At 34.0% G+C, this 16,008-nt stretch overlaps 1 protein-coding gene across 4 annotated transcripts in view; it reads right to left on the bottom strand.

Annotated features, from left to right (window-relative positions):
• The window catches only part of LRBA (LPS responsive beige-like anchor protein), a 743,236-nt gene that overhangs the window by 610,556 nt on the left and 116,672 nt on the right, over nt 1-16,008 (bottom strand). For all 4 annotated transcript variants that reach the window (XR_014326184.1, XM_082838660.1, XM_082838661.1 and 1 more), the window contains 5 exons: nt 8,332-8,529; nt 8,022-8,155; nt 5,930-6,038; nt 5,467-5,619; nt 1,330-1,498 (listed from right to left, as the gene is read on the bottom strand). Coding sequence is in view for 3 of the 4 variants with exons in the window: in XM_082838660.1 (XP_082694786.1) it covers nt 1,330-1,498; nt 5,467-5,619; nt 5,930-6,038; nt 8,022-8,155; nt 8,332-8,529 (763 nt within the window). In the remaining variant the exon portion in view is untranslated. The remainder of the gene's footprint in view (nt 1-1,329; nt 1,499-5,466; nt 5,620-5,929; nt 6,039-8,021; nt 8,156-8,331; nt 8,530-16,008) is intronic.

Here is a 16,008-nt window from a genome sequence, read left to right as displayed (position 1 = left end):
GTCAGAAGGAAATTATAGCCTAGTTCTAGATCTGCCACAACCTCTCCAGCTTAAACAGATCATGTAACTTCTATATGTCCTCATAGCTTTCTAAATTATAGCTAGCATATTGTCTGAGAATAAATCGAGTTTATTTTGAAAGGGACAGAAACAGTATTATACAAATATGAAACCTCGTCTTTGTAAATCATTGAACAACCAAAGCCTTTGAGTAAAATCAGAATGTATGTTGTTAGACTCTCCAGCATCTATTTCCTGATTTCAAGCAACAGCTCTCAATTTTTATAAAGGGACTGAACCCATCTTCACACTCACATCATGTGTTTTGGAGGTAAGAAGGGCCTCCATGCCTGGGCAATCTGAAGAATACCTGCCACACAGATGGACAAACGAGCCAACGAGCAACAAAGAGACTAAAAGGAACCTGTGCTGGAAATGCTCAATACAGGCAGATGCTCTTTCACTGGATTTAAATTTGTGAGGATGTGAAGGTAGAGTGGTTGTCTGTCACTCTAAAAAGAGAAAGATTATATGAAAAAAGCCAACACAGAAGAACTGGGAAATTGAGGGAGACAAACTGGGTCCAAAGGCTGTATTTTGAACCCCTGTACCAAGTCCTACTGAAACTACCAGTTTATATGAGCTGGTTAACCCTCTTTTATGATATAAGCCAATTTGAAGCAGGTTTGGCAATACTTAAAACCAAAAGAGCCACCATTTGTGAAACTTTTTATTTTGACCCCTTCCAAGAACTACTGACATGATCAATGAACACTATCCTTCCAGTAATTTAGTCCTGATTATATAGGAAAATAATTACTGAAATTCTGTAGTTTCATTATATTATTTATTAGAAGCAGATACTCCCTACCCCTGGAAAAACTCTCCATCTCCCAAACAACACTGTTGTCAATGATTCTCATTGGGATAACTAGATTCAACATCAATACCAGTGGCTAATAGAGAATTTCTTCTCATTCTCAATGCCTTAAAAATCATCCTAGTCATATTTGCCCTCAAACAACTCATACTAGCAAAAGTACCATTCTTCTATAAAAGTAGCAAGTTATTAACCTCTGGCAACCACAATTTAGGACAAACTATTAAAATTATCAACGAGATTTAAAATTTTACCATGATGAGATTTAGGAAAACTTCCAGAAGAGTGTAATAGTATTAGGAAAGACAGAAAGAGACAGAAAGAGAGAGAGAGAGAGAGAGAGAAAATGAAAGAAAGAGAAAGAAAAGAAAAGAAAAGAAAAGAAAAGAAAGAAAAAGAAAATCCTGATTTGCCATATATATATAATATAATATACAGAGATGATATACCTAATCCTTTTGGGGTGATACCACTCCGATCCTGAGGATTCACTGCCCAATAGTAGTACTTCAGTGTATGCATGATGAGAAGCACTGTTCCAACTCTCCGAATGGCATTATATATGTTGACTGTACCAATGAATTCCGTAGACAGATAAGTATAGAGTGTCAACTGAACCTAGAGAATCAAAATGAAGAGCTCAAATCAAAGAAGCTGACCAGCATTTTACCTCTGTTTCCAGGAATACCCTCAGCTGCTCTACTTGGACCATACTTGTTCCAAAAAGCAAGCTGCTTAGTTTGATAATAACATTCATGTTAACAGATAACACATATCCACTGACACATACAAGCACACATACTCCTTATAAAATAAAAGCAGGCAAATGCTTCTTATACAGTAGCACTATAAAGTAAACACCCCCAAATATATCAAATTTTTGCAGCACTGTTCCATGGAAAAAACTGTTTGGTTTCTATTTAGCAATCAGCAATTATTCATGAACTTATGTAACTTCTTTATAACAAACCTACTACTTATGCTATGTATAGTTGTTTTCAAAAGCTAGAAATTGTCTTTGTTTTAGAGAAAATTGTCTCTGTTTTAGAGAAAATTAGCAGCTGGAATAACTCAAAAGAAAAAAAAAGAAGTAGAAGTAACAAAAAAAGTAAGAAAAAGTCAAAAGAAAGAAAATCATATAAAAATATGTAAAGCCTACCTTAAGAAATATTTATTAGAAAAATAGGATTCTGTTATAACAGCTTATTACTACAAAGACTGTAATTATAAAATTATAGTCTCTAAAATTCAAAAACAATTATACTTTAGTACTCATAATAGCACAAAATAAGGATCACTTTTGGTCTACTTTCATATCAAAATCAAGAATACTTTATAAACTAAACAATACTAAGTACGGTATTAAATTTGGCCAAAACCCACGCTACTCCTGATCATTTACAACTGAACATTTATGTTACCTTCCCAGACACTGAGGGCATTTTCATTTTTAACCCTGAAAGATAAAAATTAGTTGTGTATCTTCCACATGCCCTATAAACAATCAAGGTTAAATAATTAGGGAGTCAATCAGTAATCATACATGGTAAAGAGGGGCAGATTCTGAACCACTTAAAATTGAGGCTTGGAAGATGCTTGTAGTTTAGAAAACCATAAATATGCTATAATCCACAGACTTGCTGAAAGATAACATTACTTTGATGCAGCCACTGCTGTTCAAATAGATGGGCCCAGCTTACTTGTCACTGAGGATACATAGCATTTTCTACAACATGGTTCAAATTCTTAACCATGCTGTTTCAGTCATGCAGAAAATATTTACCTCCACCTATATGTGCAGCACTGTATTATTGAAAATACAGTGGCATAGACACTGTCCCTCAGTAGCTGAAAATCTAATGGAGAATATAAAAAATACACAAATTTAAGTGAAAAAATAAAAGGTAATAAAGACACCTCACCTACTGAAACTTAAGAAAGGTCATGTGGCAATAAACAAGTGCCATACAGCTATTAAATACTATTAATTCAGAGGACAGAGAAATTATTTTAGGGTAAGCTAAAACAGTCAAGAAAAGTTTCACTAATAAAGGCAGTATTAAGGTAGCCTTTGAAGATGAGTAGAACAATAGGTAGACAGAACAAAAGAGGAAATTTCAAACAGGGAAAACGGTGGATGTTACAAAAAGTTTCGCCAAATCTAGAACAACCATCCTCATTCTTGACTGTGCATTAAAATACCTGAAAAACATTTTAACAATACCGATGTCTGGGTCCTGTCCCAGACCAATTAAATTAGAATCTAGGGTGGAGGGAGTGGGATTCTGGTTTTGTTTTGTTTTGTTTGAAAAAACACAAAAAACAAAAAGCCTCTCCCAACTAATTCTATAGACAGCCAAGATTAAGAACCACTGCTCTAGGATAACCTTTTGTACCCACCTAGACATTGAGGACAAGTGAGTTTTTCACAAAGAAAGCCTAGAAAGAATTGGCGTGAAGACCTAATGCTTTATTCTGAAAACAACGAGGAACCATTACAAGTTTGGAGGCTAAGAAATGATCTGATGAGAGTGATATGTTAAAAGCATAAAGGAATTCTGGCGAAAAGTGATAAATTAAGATGTGGAAAAGTGGAGAAAGTCAGTCTACCGAGAATGATACTATAGTTAAAGAAAAATGAACAGGATTTAACAGCAACATATTGGAGACCTCAAGATTATTCATATTCTACTTATGAATAAACCTTTCCTCTTTCACTCTTTATATAATCTAATAACCACACAAATTACACACTAACATCTGTCTTTCCCATTACACCTAAATTCTATGAGGGCAGGAATCAGATCTGTTTTGCTCACCACTGTATCCACAGTGCCCGGCATAAAGTAGCCACTCAGCAAGTGAAAGACTGCTACCTACAAGAAAATTCATCTCTCTTGTTAGGTCATTTCAAAGCCTGTCTCTGAGCAGATCAAACTTAAATAGATATTGTAAATGACTGTGAGCACCCTTTTCCAAAAGCAAAGATTGATTCATACAATCATACCCTCCTCAACTTTGGTAACCAGAGGTGAATTTACCATGAAGCTAATGAAGCTTAAACTTCATGCCCACTCATCTAGACATGTTCCTTCCAAGACCCTAAACCTAATTTTGCATGCAGTATGTTGTATTCTTTTTCTTAAAAAGCTCCTTCCTCCCCCAAACTGTATGACCTTCAGGTCAAAACAAACTTTGCATCTGCCGTTTGTTATAACTACCTTTATAATAAAATTACATATAACCTCTCATGGATACACAAAGCAGGAGGCTGAAACAAAAGTTAATTTTAACATTACCAAATCAACTGCAAATTCTGAAGAGGAAATTGAAGAAAATTATTAACAAGGAAAAGGTAAGAAATAGAGTGTAATAATATGATGGACTTAAGGAAACGATACAATGAAAATTTTTAAATATTCCCCTACAAGTATCTCATAAGAAGAGGCTTTTTGACCACTTCAAAAGAGGCCCAAAGCCTTAAAAATAGGCTGCTTAGTAAGACAAAGAAGTGTTTAGTAAAGGTTTAAAAAGTAACTTGAAACAACCCTTGAAAAGAAATAAGACTGAGGGTCATAGAAGAGAAAGAGGTCAAATTTGAACCCAGAGATAAAAAGCTACAACCTCCAGCTGCCTCCTTTGATTATTTCCAAATGGCAATCAGAGTCAGCAGCTGTTTTTCTCCTTAACATTTGAAAAGAGCAGCTGAAACTAAGATACTATGACTCCAGAAAAGCAGAAAAGTCTGCAGACATTTTTTTCTGACAACTAGAGTAAGTATGTGTTATTCCAACCTGAACAATGGTAAACACTTGCAAGTGAACCAAAAGAGAGAGGGGGAGAGGGGAAATCAAATTTTTAGGATAACTTAATAGAACATTAGGATTTATCAAAGGTTTTATTTATATATTTTATCAGAAATTCACTTAGTTCACTTAATGTAATTGATTTGCTGTTACAGTACTAAGTAAATTACTGTGTAAAATATAACTGTATTTAATAATTTGAATTAATGTGAAATTAAAATGATTAAATGTGACCTGTATATCATGGAAGCCTTCAAGAAAGGGTGACATTTCAGCTGTTCCTATAAGAATTAAACTCAAGAGCTCATCACGTTGGTGGAAGGAATATGTGTGTATAAAAGAGGGAGAGAGAGCACAGTGAGTATGTATTTATATATATGTATGCATACATACATATGGATACATAGATATATACGTATGTATATTTGCGATAGAACAGAGCTACAGTTGATAGGAAACATTATAATTACACTGGAACTATCCAACTTTGGTTTAGTAAGTATAACTCAAACTCTCTCTCAAATAAAATTTTATTTGATTTAACAACAGAAAATAAAGACTATAGCTTTTTTTAAAAAGAAATACTGATATTGCTTTAGGAAGGGAGGAAGAGAGGGAAAAAATACTGACTTGCAAAAGTATATTTAGTCAAAAAATGCATTCCACTGAAATCTTACATAATAGCATGTAAAAGGATAAAAGAAAATCCTCGTAATTATCACTCTTCTCAAGTACAAAAACTTACTGAACATATTAGCACAAAATCAATATATGTATTACCTTGGCTGGGGTATGAATCCATATAGCTGGGTTAAGAAGAATGTGATCACACAATTGCTTGAGTAGGGGCATCCCATTCTGCAGATTACTCAGATATTTTGAAAATGCAAGGCAAAGTTCAAGTACTGCTCTGCTGACATGGGATTTGGAAGACTGCAGAGGAAGATATTTCAAAGGTCACTACCAACACAAGGCAAGGTAAGTAAATTAAAGGCTGTCAATACCAGAAAAAAGTAGGTCCACAAATTATATGCTCAAAGTTAAAGATGCCATGAGACTCAATACCACATTCCTCTAATAAAGCAGTGGGGGCAAGTTAAAACAACAAAAGGTTATTTTAATTTAGGTAATTTTATATAACCAAGGAGACACACTTGCAGACAGAATTTCTCAACCACTTAGGAGACTAAGTTTCATGGCCTGCAAATTAAGAATCAAAAATGTAAAGCATTTGATACTTTACCTTTTCAAGACTATATCCTATTACCAAAAAGCCCTTGCAGGCAAGCATCTGCTCTTGCATAGCAATTGAGTTCTTCAACAGCTCCATGATAAAAGCCAGCAAAGTTGAACTGGAATAAGAAAAAAGACATTGGATTGAAAAAACATATTCTATTTTTAAAAAAGGAGGGAGCGAGGGTTAAATAGATGCAGTCTTTCATCCACCTTAATAAAAAGTTTCTATTCCAAGGAAATTGACACTCTACTGAAACTGCCTCCAACATTATTTTAGGACTAAAATTTAATGTAAGATTAGGATTTATTACTCAAATATTTAGTTCATATCCTTTATCACAAATATATTAATAAATGAATCACTTAGAAACAATATGAAAACATGCATGAAATAGAGCAAAATTAGGAATGTCCAAAAACAAGTAATAAAATGACTAACATAAGTATATTAAAGCCCTGAAGAATGGATGTAACTTAGATGAGCAAGTGTATTCAATTTTGGAGTGTTAGAGGCCAAATAGAAGGAAAAGATGTGGAGCAAACAGACTAGGATAGATAGCCTCCAAATATGTTAGGGCTCCAAACTGGCCTAATTTGAACGGAGCATAGGGTTCATAAAGGGGAAAATATGAAAGTAAAGCTGTAGACAAACTGAAGTACTTGAATAATAATTTAAGAATTTTGTGCATTATCCCAACAGAAAAATCGTAAAGTAGTAAGACTACAGCCATGCTCCCAACCTCACAACTTGTAGATACTCAAAATGGAATGGAATAAGGTTGGCTGTTAGTCCTTCTCAAAAGTCTTGACAGATTCCCACAAAGAAAGGGAGAACAGCCAACCTCCTCCACAAAAGTACTTTTAACTGTCAGCAATTCCAATAATGGTGAAAAGTTAATAAAAAAAAAAGAAACTGAGCCCTGTTATAAAGGTTTTAGACCAGGATGCAAAAAAATTTTATGAAGTAGCAATATGTCAAGAATAATATTATTTTAAATTTTTTAAATGTAGTCAATACTAGCTTTGATACATAATTCCTTTAAAAAAAAAGTCATTCCATTGCCTAAAAATAATCTGGAAAAATTATTACATCATTAAATATATACATTGGTAGTAAACCTCAAGTCGCACATAAAAGTAGAAATTAGAAAGAGAATTTCAAAAAAGGAGAACGAAAAACATTAAAATCACTCAAATAATTAAACATAATTACTTTATTATAAATAGATTCACTAAATTATACAGCCATGAAAAATTCATTTAGACACCCTTTCCAACATTGTAATAACTTGTCCTAGAATTCATGTCTCTTCCTTTTCTACACTCAACACTACAACAAAGGAGACAAAGGTGCCAAATTTATGATCTAATTTTTAAAAACCATATCACTTATTATGTAACATAATCAAAAATTTTTAGATTACTTACTAGCAATCAATAATAATTAAATATGGAAAGATGAATTACCATAAGAAATCACTGCCGCATAACCATTTAAAATATTTAAAAACTATATTTTAGACAAAAATACATATATTTCTGATAAATCTATTATCACTATGTCTAACTTTATTTGAAAATAACATTATTGGGACTTCCCTGGTGGCGCAGTGGTTAAGAATCCACCTGCCAATGCAGGGGACATGGGTTCAAGCCCTGGTCTGGGAAGATCCCACATGCCGCGGAGCAACTAAGCCCACGTGCCACAACTACTGAAGCCAACTCATCCAGAGCCCATGCTCCATAACAAAGAGAAGCCACTGCAATTAGAAGCCCACGCACCACAACAAAGAGTAGCCTCCACTCGCCGCAACTAGAGAAAGCCTGCGCCCAGCAACCAAGACCCAACGCAGCCATAAATTAATTATTTTAAAAAACATTATTATGTTTTTTTAGAACTTCCATACTTCCTACTGATAAAGAACTTAAATTAATATTATTATTATTGAACTGAATTTATAATAATTATAGTTCAAAAATTTCTTTTTATTCTCTTTTAACCCTATAACAAATTTTAAAGTTTGAAAAAAATATTGTGCAGCTCAACAGTGATGAAAATAACTCTCACATCAAATGAAAGAAAAAACAAAAGCACTCACCATACAGTCAAGTCAACTTCATCAGATAAATACTGCCTATAATCTAACTGTGCAAAAAGTGGAAACAGCACTTGTACTCCTCCAATTGAATGCATGGCACTTTGGATGGAATGTGTTAAAACTGCCTTCACATCCTTGTAAAACAAAAAAACACAGTAAAGATTCCAATGATTCTTTTCCAAATCAATTCAAAATGAAACATAACAAGAACAATAAAATGTTACATTACATGTCAGAAGCTACCAAATACAACTCAATAATACATCAAAATTTACCATTAAAAAAATTCTTAAAATATTACCGCTAGTACCTGGAGCATGAGTGCATGTGGTGAATGAACAAAAATTGAAGGGTTGTCCTTAGGGGATGATTCGAGGCAAAGCTGGGCATCTGTGGCGCGTGGATTGTATGTGAATGCAATGGCACTAGAGAGTTTGCCATCATACAATAAAAGTTTGTGATGCTCAGCAAGGAACAGGTCACTTTCTGCTTTAAATTTAAATGTACCCTAAGAATTAATAAAAAGTAGAACAGTTAAGATAGGCCACAAAAAGAAAAATTAACTACAAATCACCAGAAATATAAAAATTTAAGTAGAACACTGATCATTTTCCTAACAATGTCAATTAAGAGAAGCCTTGCATGCTTAGTTACCTCTAAAGTAGACGGAATTCATTTTAAAGATATAATGGAAATCATGTCAACTTGACATTAAAACCTTACATTAAAAAAAATGTAAAATTAATATCCTACACAGCATGTTTTGTTTTTTTTATTGTATTGTCTTTTTTTTAATTTTGGTAAAAAGAACATAATATAAAATTTACCATCTTAAACATTTTTAAGTGTACAGTGCAGTCTTGTTAACTACAGCACACTATTGTACAACAAATCTCTAGAACTTTTATGTCTTGTGAAATTGAAATTCCCGTTGAATAACAACTCATTTCCACTTCCCCCTGTACGCTGGCAAACATCATTCTACTTTATGATTCCATGAGTTTGACTACTTTATATAACTCAAACGAGGAGAGTCACAGAGTATTTGTCATTTTGTGACTGGTATAACATCCTTAAGATTCACCCATGCTGTAGGATGTGTCAGGGTTTTTTTCTTTTTTAAAGCTGAATAATATTCCATTGTAAATACTACCACATTTTCTTTATTCATCCATCCATAGACAATTAGGTTTCTTTGACCTCTTATCTATTGTGAATAATGCTGCAATGAACAGGGGTGTACAAACAGCTCTTTCATATCCTGCTTTCAGTTCTTTTGGATATATACATAGAAGTAAGACTGCTCAATCTTGTGGTAATTCTATTTTTTATTTCTTGAAGAATCACCATATTGTTTTCCATAGAGGCTGCACCATTTTACATTCCCACCAACATTGCATAAGGGTACCAATTTCTCCACACACCCTAAACCACACTTATTTTTATTTAATAATGGTCACACTAATGGGTGTAAGGTGATTATCTACTGTGGTTCTGATTTACATTTCTCTGATGACTAGTGACTTTGAGCATTTTTTCATATGTCTGTTACACATTTATATATTATCTTTGGAAAAAATTCTATTCAAGTCCTTTGCCCACTTTTTGTTTTGTTTTGTTTTTGCAGTACACGGGCCTCTCACTGTTGTGTCCTCTCCTGTTGCGGAGCACAGGCTCTGGATGCACAGGCTCAGTGGCCATGGCTCACAGGCCCAGCTGCTCCGCTGCATGTGGGATCTTCCCGAACCGGATCACGAACCCGTGTCCCCTGCATCGGCAGGCAGACTCTCAACCACTGCGCCACCAGGGAAGCCCCTCTGCCCACTTTTTAAATGAGTTGGGTTTGTTGTTCTTGTTTTTGAGTTGTAGGAGTTCATCATATACTCTGGATATTATTAACACTTTATCAGATATTTGGTTTAAAATATTGTCTCCCATTTCATGGGTTGCCTTTTTATACTGTTCCTTGATGCACAAAAATTTCAATGCACAAAAGATTTTAAGCTTGATGAAGTCTCATTTCATTGTCTATTTCTGTCTTTGTTTCCTATTTTTTTCGGTGTCATATCCAAGAAATCATTGCCAAACTCAATGTCATGAAGCTCTTCATGTGTTTTCATGCAGAAATCTTATGTGTAGGTCTTATGTTTAAGTCTTTATTTTGAGTTAATTTTAATGTATGGAAGGTAAGGATCCAACTTCATTTTTTTCCATGTGGTTATCCATTTTTTAAAACGCCATGTGCTTAAGAGATTAAATTTATTTATTTACTTATTTATTTATTTTTGACTGTGTTGGGTCTTCATTGCTGCACACGGGCTTTCTCTAGTCGCAGTAAGCAGGGGCTACTCTTTGTTGCAGTGCACTGGCTTCTCATTGCAGTGGCTTCTCTTGTTGCAGAGCACGGGCTCTAGGAGTGTGGGCTTCAGTAGTTGTGTCATGCAGGCTCAGCAGTTGTGGCTTGCGGGCTTAGTTGCTCCGCGGCATGTAGAATCTTCCCAAACCAGGACTCGAACCCATGTCCCCTGCATTGGCAGGCAGATTCTTTACCACTGCGCCACCAGGGAAGTCCTGCTTAAGAGATTAATCTTTCCCCACTGCATGGTTTTGCATCCTTATAGAAGATCATTTCATCGTAAATACAAGGATTCATTTCTGGACTCTATTCTGTTCCATTAGTCTATGTACCTCTCTTTAAGCAAGTACCATAATGTTTTGATTACTGTAGCTTTGTAATATGTTTGAAATCCTGAAGTGTGAGACCTCTAAATTTGCTATTCTTTTTCAGATTGTTTTGGCTATTCGGGGACCCTTGAGATTCCATGTAAATTTTAGGGTGGATTTTTCATTACTGTAAAAAAATGCCATCAGGACATTGATAGGAACTACACTGAATCTGTAGATCACTTTGGGTAGCATGCATTTTTAACAATTTTAAGTCCTTCAGTCCATGAACACAAGATATCTTCCCATTTATTTGTGTCTTCTTTAATTCTTTCAGCTATATTTTACACTTTTCACTCACTGTACAAGTCTTCTGCCCCCTTGGTTAAGTTTATTCCTAAGTATTGCTTTTTATGTTATTATAAATGGGATTACTGTCTTATTTTCCTGTTCGGATTGTTCACTGATAGTATGTAGAAATACAACCGATTTTTGTTGCATATGATGTTGGCTGTGGGCTTTTCATATATGGTCTTATCATTTTGAAGGAGTTTCCTTTTATTTGTAATTTGTTGAGTGTTTTTATTATTAAAGGGTGTTGAATTTTGTCAAATACTTTCTCTGCATCTATTGAGATGATCGTGTAGTTTTTGTCCTTCACTCTGTTAATGTGGCGTATTACATTGATTTTTTTTCATATGTTGAACCAGCTTTACATTTCAGGAATAAATCCCAGTTGGTCATAGGGTATGACCCTTCTAATGTGCTCTTGAATTTGGTTTCCTACAATACTGTTGAGGATTTTTGCATTAATATCAATCGGGGATACTAATCTGTAGCTTTATTTTCTTGTAGTGTCTTTGTCTGGCTGTGGTTTCAGGGCAATGCTAAACTCAGAAAATGAGTTTGGAAGTGTTCCCTCCTCTTTATTTTTTGGAAGAGTTGAGGACAATTGGTGTTAATTCTTCTTTAATGTTTGGTAGAATTCTCCAGTGAAGCCATTTAGTCCTGGGCTTTTCCTTATTCAGAGGTTTTTGATTATTGATTCAATTTCCTTATTAGCGATAGTCTGTTCAGGTTTTTATTTCTTCAGTCTTGATAGGTTGTATGTTTCTAGGAACATCTATTTCTTCTAGGTTATACAATTTGTTGGCATGTAATTGTTCATAGTAGTCCCATAATTCTTTTTATATTCCTAGCATTAGCTGTAATGCCTACTCTTTCATTTCTGCTTTTAGTTACTTTAAGTCCTCTCTTTTTTCCTTAATTATTCTAGCTAAGAATTTCTCAGTTTTTTTGGTCTTTTAAAATAAAACCTGACTCAGTTTTGTTGAGTTTTTCTATTTCTTTTTTAGTCTCTATTTCATTTATTTCTGCTCTAATCTTTACCACATCCATTCCTCTGCTAACTTCAGGTTTAGTTTGCTCTTCTTTTTCTAGTTCCTTGAAGCATAGATTAGGTTATTGACTTGAGATCATTCTTTTTTTTAAAGTAGGCATTTATCACTATGAACTTCCCTCTTCATATTGCTTTCTCTGCATCCCATATGTTTTGGTATGTCATTTTAGATTTCATTTGTATCAAGATATTTTCTAATTACCCTTGTAGTTTCTCCTTTGACCCATTAGTGTTTTAAGACTGTGTTGCTTAATTTCTACATATCTGTGTATTTTCCAGTTTCCTTCGACTACTGATTTCATTCCACTGTGGTCAGAAAGATACTTGGTATGAGTTCAATATTATTAAATTTGTTAAGACTTGTTACGTGGTAATACGTGGTCTATCCTAAAGAATGTTCCATGTGAGCTTGAGAAGAATGTGTACTCACTCTACTATTGTTAGGCAGGATGTTCTATATTTGTCTGTCTGGTGCAATGGATCAATATTGTTCAAGAACTGTTTCATTACTGATCTGCAGTCTGGTTGTTCTGTCCATTACTGAAAGCACTATATTGAAGTGTCCTACTATTATTGTGTTTCTGCATAATTCTTCCTTCAGTTCTGTCAATGTTTGCTTCATATATTTGGGAGTTCTGATGTTAGGTGTAGATATTTTTAATTGTTATATCTTCCTGGTGAACTGACACTTTTATCATTATATAATTTCCCTCTTTGCCTCTTGTAACAGTTTTTGACTTTTTCTGATTATAAGTATGGCTACCTCTGCTCTCTTCTGGTTATCATTTGCATGTACTATCTTTATCCATCCTTTCACATTCAGCCTATGTATGTCCTTAGTGTGTCTCTCCTAGACAAAACACAGTTGCACTTTGTTTCTTGAATCCATTCAGCCAATTTACTTCTTTCTAGTTGGAGGTTTAATCTGGTCACATGTAATATAATTACTGAATGGGAAAGACTTAGTATTGCTATTTTCTTCATTGTAATTTGTTAATTGTTTTCCTTTGTATTTCATTGACTTTTTTCGCTTTGATCCCTTCCTCCTTTTATTCTGTGTAACTTCTATGGGTATTTTATTTGTGGTTACCATGGAAATTATGTAAAATAACTTAAAGTTACAATACTCTAAACTGATAACAACTTCAATCACAAACAGAAACTACTCATTTATATCTCCACACCCCACCCACTTTATATTATTGATGTTAAAAATTACATCTTTTTGGGACCTCCCTGGTGGCGCAGTGGTTAAGAATCTGCCTGCTAATGCAGGGGACACAGGTTCGATCCCTGGTCCAGGGAGATCCCACATGCAGCAGAGCAACTAAGCCCGTGCACCACAACTACTGAGCCTGTGCTCTAGAGCCCGCGAGCCACAACTACTGAAGCCCGTGTGCCTAGAGCCCGTGCTCCACTACAAGAGAAGCCTCCGCAATGAGAAGCCCACACACAGCAATGAAGAGTAGTCCCTGCTCGCCACAACTAGAGAAAGCCCACAAGCAGCAACAAAGACCCAATGCAGCCAAAAATAAATACATAAATTTTTAATTACATTTTTTATATTGTGCATCTATTAACAAAGATTCAGAAAATTTTCTTGCTTTTGTCTTTTAAATGGATGAGAAAATAAAGTATAACCAAGTGGAATTATCCCAGACATGCAAGGTTGGTTTAAATTTGAATAATCAATGTAATATACTACATTAATAAAAATAAAGGACAAAAATCACATGATCATCTCAGTAGAAGCACAAAGAGCATTTGACAAAATCCAACAATTCTTCATGATAAAACACTCAACAAGCCAGGAATAAAAAGTAAACTCCCTTCAATAAACAAAGACCATCTATACAAAATTGACAGCTAATGTCATAGGCTGATGGTAAAAGAATGAATGCTTTCTCCCCTAAGGTCAGGAAAAAAAAAAGATGTCTGCTTTCAACACTTTTTTTTAAATTTTATTGTGGTAAGAACACTTAATAGGAGATCTACCTTATTAACGGATATTAAGTGATATTAACAAATAATTAACAGGTAATAAGATAATTATTAACAGATAATAAGGTATTATTATCTATAAACACAATGTTGTACAGCAGACCTCCAGAACTTATTCATCTTGCATAACTAAAAATTTAGTACCATTGACTAGTAATTCCTTTTTTCCCTTCCCCCAGCCCTTGGCAACCACCATTCTACTCTTTGTTTCTATGACTTTGCTTTTATCTCATATAATTGGAATCATGTAGTGTTTGTCCTGTGGCTGGTTTATCTCACATAGCATAATGTCCTCAAGATGCTGTACTAGAGGATCTAGCCAGGGCCACTACGCAAGGAAAAGAAATAAAGAGTGTCCAGAAAGAACTAAAACGAGGGAAGTTTACAAATACATCATCTTATATATAAAATTAAACATAGAAAATGCCAAGAAATCCACACATAAAAAAACAATCAGAGCTAATAAACTAGAACAGCAAGGTTGTACTGTAGAAGATAAATATATAAAAATAAATTTAGTTACCATACATAAGCAACAAATAACCCGAAAATGAAATTAAGAAACAATTCCATTTGATATTGCACATAAAAGAAGAAAATACTTCGGAATGAATTTAACAAAATACATATAAGACTTGATCACTGAAAACTACAAAAAGAAACTGAAGAAGACCTAAATAAATAGAATAATATCCCATATTCATGGATTGGAAGATTTAATACTCATAAGATGACAAATCTTTCCAAATGGATCTATAGATTTCAGGCAATATCTATCAAAATCCTAGCTACTTTTTTTTGTAAAAATTAACAAGTGTATCTTAAATTCATACAGAAATGTAAGATACCAACAACAGCCAAAACAATCTTGAACAAGAACAAAGTTGGAGAACTCATACTTCCTAATTCAAAAAATGCATTACAAAATCACAGTATTCAAGACTGTGCTACTAGCCTAAGAATAGACATATAGTTCAATGAAACACAATCGAGAGTCCACAAACACTTACATTTATGATCAACTGATTTTTGGTGAAGCTGTCAAGAAATACAATAAGGAGAGAATATTCTTTTCGGCAAATGATGCTGAGACAACTAAAAATCCAAATGCAAAGGAATAACGTTGCACCAAATACAAAAATTAACTCAAAATGAATCAAACACTTAAATGTAAGAGCTAAAAATATAAAACTTTTATAAGAAAACACAGGAGTAAATCTTCATGAACTTGAATTAGGAAATAATTTTTTAGATATGACACCAAAGCACAAATAATAAGAGAAAATGTAGACAAACTGGACTGCATCAAACTGAAATGTGTGCTTCAAAGGAAAACATCAGGCAAGTGGGAAGACAAGCCACAGAATGGGAGAAAATATTTGCAAATCATATACCTGAAAATGGATTTGCTTCTAGGATATATTTTTAAAACTATTAAAACTGAGACTGAGGAAAGGAGGAGTGGAGAGTTGTTTTTCAATAAGTATAGAGTTTCAGTTTTGCAGAATGAAGACAGTTCTACAGCTAGGTTGCACAATGTAAAAATACTTAACACTACTTCACTGTACACTTAAAAACAGTTAAAGTGGTAAGTTTTATGTGTATGTTACCACAATTAAGTTTTTTTTGAAAACCTCTTAAAATTTACCAAATAAAAAGGGACCTCAGTTTTTAAACAGGCAAAGGATCTGAATAAACATTTCTCAAAAAAAGACATGTAAATAGCCTTATAATAAGCACACAAAAACACATTCAACATCATTAGTCATGAGGGAGATACAAATCAAAACCAAACCACAATGAGATACCATTTCACACCCACTAAAATGGCTATAATCAAAAAGTCAGATAATAACAGGTGTTCAAGAGAATATGAAGGCATCAAAATCCTCATATACAGCTGAGGTAATATAAAATGATGTG

This window comes from Leucopleurus acutus (assembly GCF_964270905.1).
Source record: "Leucopleurus acutus genome assembly, chromosome: 4".
NCBI classification, from domain to species: Eukaryota; Metazoa; Chordata; class Mammalia; order Artiodactyla; family Delphinidae; genus Leucopleurus; species Leucopleurus acutus.
This window is presented reverse-complemented; position numbering and strand designations above follow the sequence as displayed.